Source organism: Nothoprocta perdicaria, unplaced genomic scaffold (assembly GCF_003342845.1).
Source record: "Nothoprocta perdicaria isolate Ctin4 unplaced genomic scaffold, notPer1 scaffold_1989, whole genome shotgun sequence".
Lineage (NCBI taxonomy): Eukaryota > Metazoa > Chordata > Aves > Tinamiformes > Tinamidae > Nothoprocta > Nothoprocta perdicaria.
This window is the reverse complement of record NW_020455192.1, coordinates 77-1100: the sequence shown is the minus strand read 5'-3', so window position 1 is coordinate 1100 and position 1024 is coordinate 77. Positions and strand designations below refer to the sequence as shown.

The following is a 1024-nucleotide window of genomic DNA, read 5'->3' as shown; positions in this document are numbered from 1 at the left end:
AGAGGTCCCACCAAGCCCCCTGGTCTTCACCCCACCCCGCTGCCACTCCCTGCTCTGGATGCCCACCTTTGGCTCGATGGTCCTCCTCCTTCGGGCAGTGCCCTCCTTCCCACCACTTCCGCTTGAGGATCTCCAGCCGGTTGTTCTCCTGCAGCTGCAGGATGGCCAGGGTGATCTCATCCCGAAAGGGCGAGCCTGGAGGCGGTGGGGAGCTCCAGCTGAGGCCGGGCCGCGGCCGGGCCCCGACGCGACGGCAGCCCCACACGTCCCCGTCCCCTCACCCAGCGGCATGCCGATGCCGTAGCCCTTGGTGTCCAGCAGCCCGCCGATCTGCGTGAGGTTGCAGTTGTGCCGGCGGTGGTACTCGTTCATGGTGGACTCCAGCAGGAAGGCGTACTTGGAGTTGAGCACCCGGGCGATGCCCTCCTCCGTGCTCTTCACGAAGACGCTCGGCTGCTTCGACTGCATGTAGTTCCACATGCGCTGGTAGGTCTGGTAGCGCGAGTTCTGGGGGGAGACGGGCACGGCGGGGCTCAGCGGGGAGGCGGTTGGGACGGCTTGGGGGTCTGGGTTGGGTCGGGGTTTGCCCACTTGGGTTGGGACGGGGTGGTTCCTCTTGTTGGGTTGACCCAGATCACGTGGGATGGAGTTAGGTTTGTCCATCTGGCCTGTTTTGGGTTGGGTTGACCTATGGTTTGTGTTGAACTCAACTTGTCTGGGAGCGTTTGGTTGGGTTAGGTGGTGTTGGATTGAGTTAGGCTTGTCCAGCTACTCTCTTCTGGGTTGGGTTGACTGCCATGGGGTCAGTTTGGGTTGGATGAATCGGCTTTTTTGGCTGGGTTGGGTTGAGTTTGGCTTGTTCTGTTGGTTGAGCCAGGTTGGGTTGCGTTGAGTTGGTTGAGCTGGGCTGAGTTGGGTTTGTTCTGCTGGGTTGGGTTGAGTTGGGCTGGGTTGAGTTGAGTTGGGGGGGTTGATTTGGGTTGGGTTGAGTTGGGTTGAGTTGCACTGGATTGAGTTGGGTTGG

At 60.9% G+C, this 1024-nt stretch overlaps 1 protein-coding gene across 1 annotated transcript; it reads right to left on the bottom strand.

The window, feature by feature from the left end:
* Positions 1 to 66: 66 nt before the first annotated feature.
* LOC112945737 (glutamate receptor ionotropic, kainate 5-like) lies at positions 67 to 663 on the bottom strand (the record flags this gene model as incomplete). Its single annotated transcript, XM_026037407.1, has 2 exons — positions 282 to 663; positions 67 to 195 (listed from the first exon to the last, which is right to left on the bottom strand). Coding segments are annotated over exons 1-2 (511 nt in total), but the record flags the coding sequence as incomplete, so codon positions are not given.
* Positions 664 to 1024: the final 361 nt, after the last annotated feature.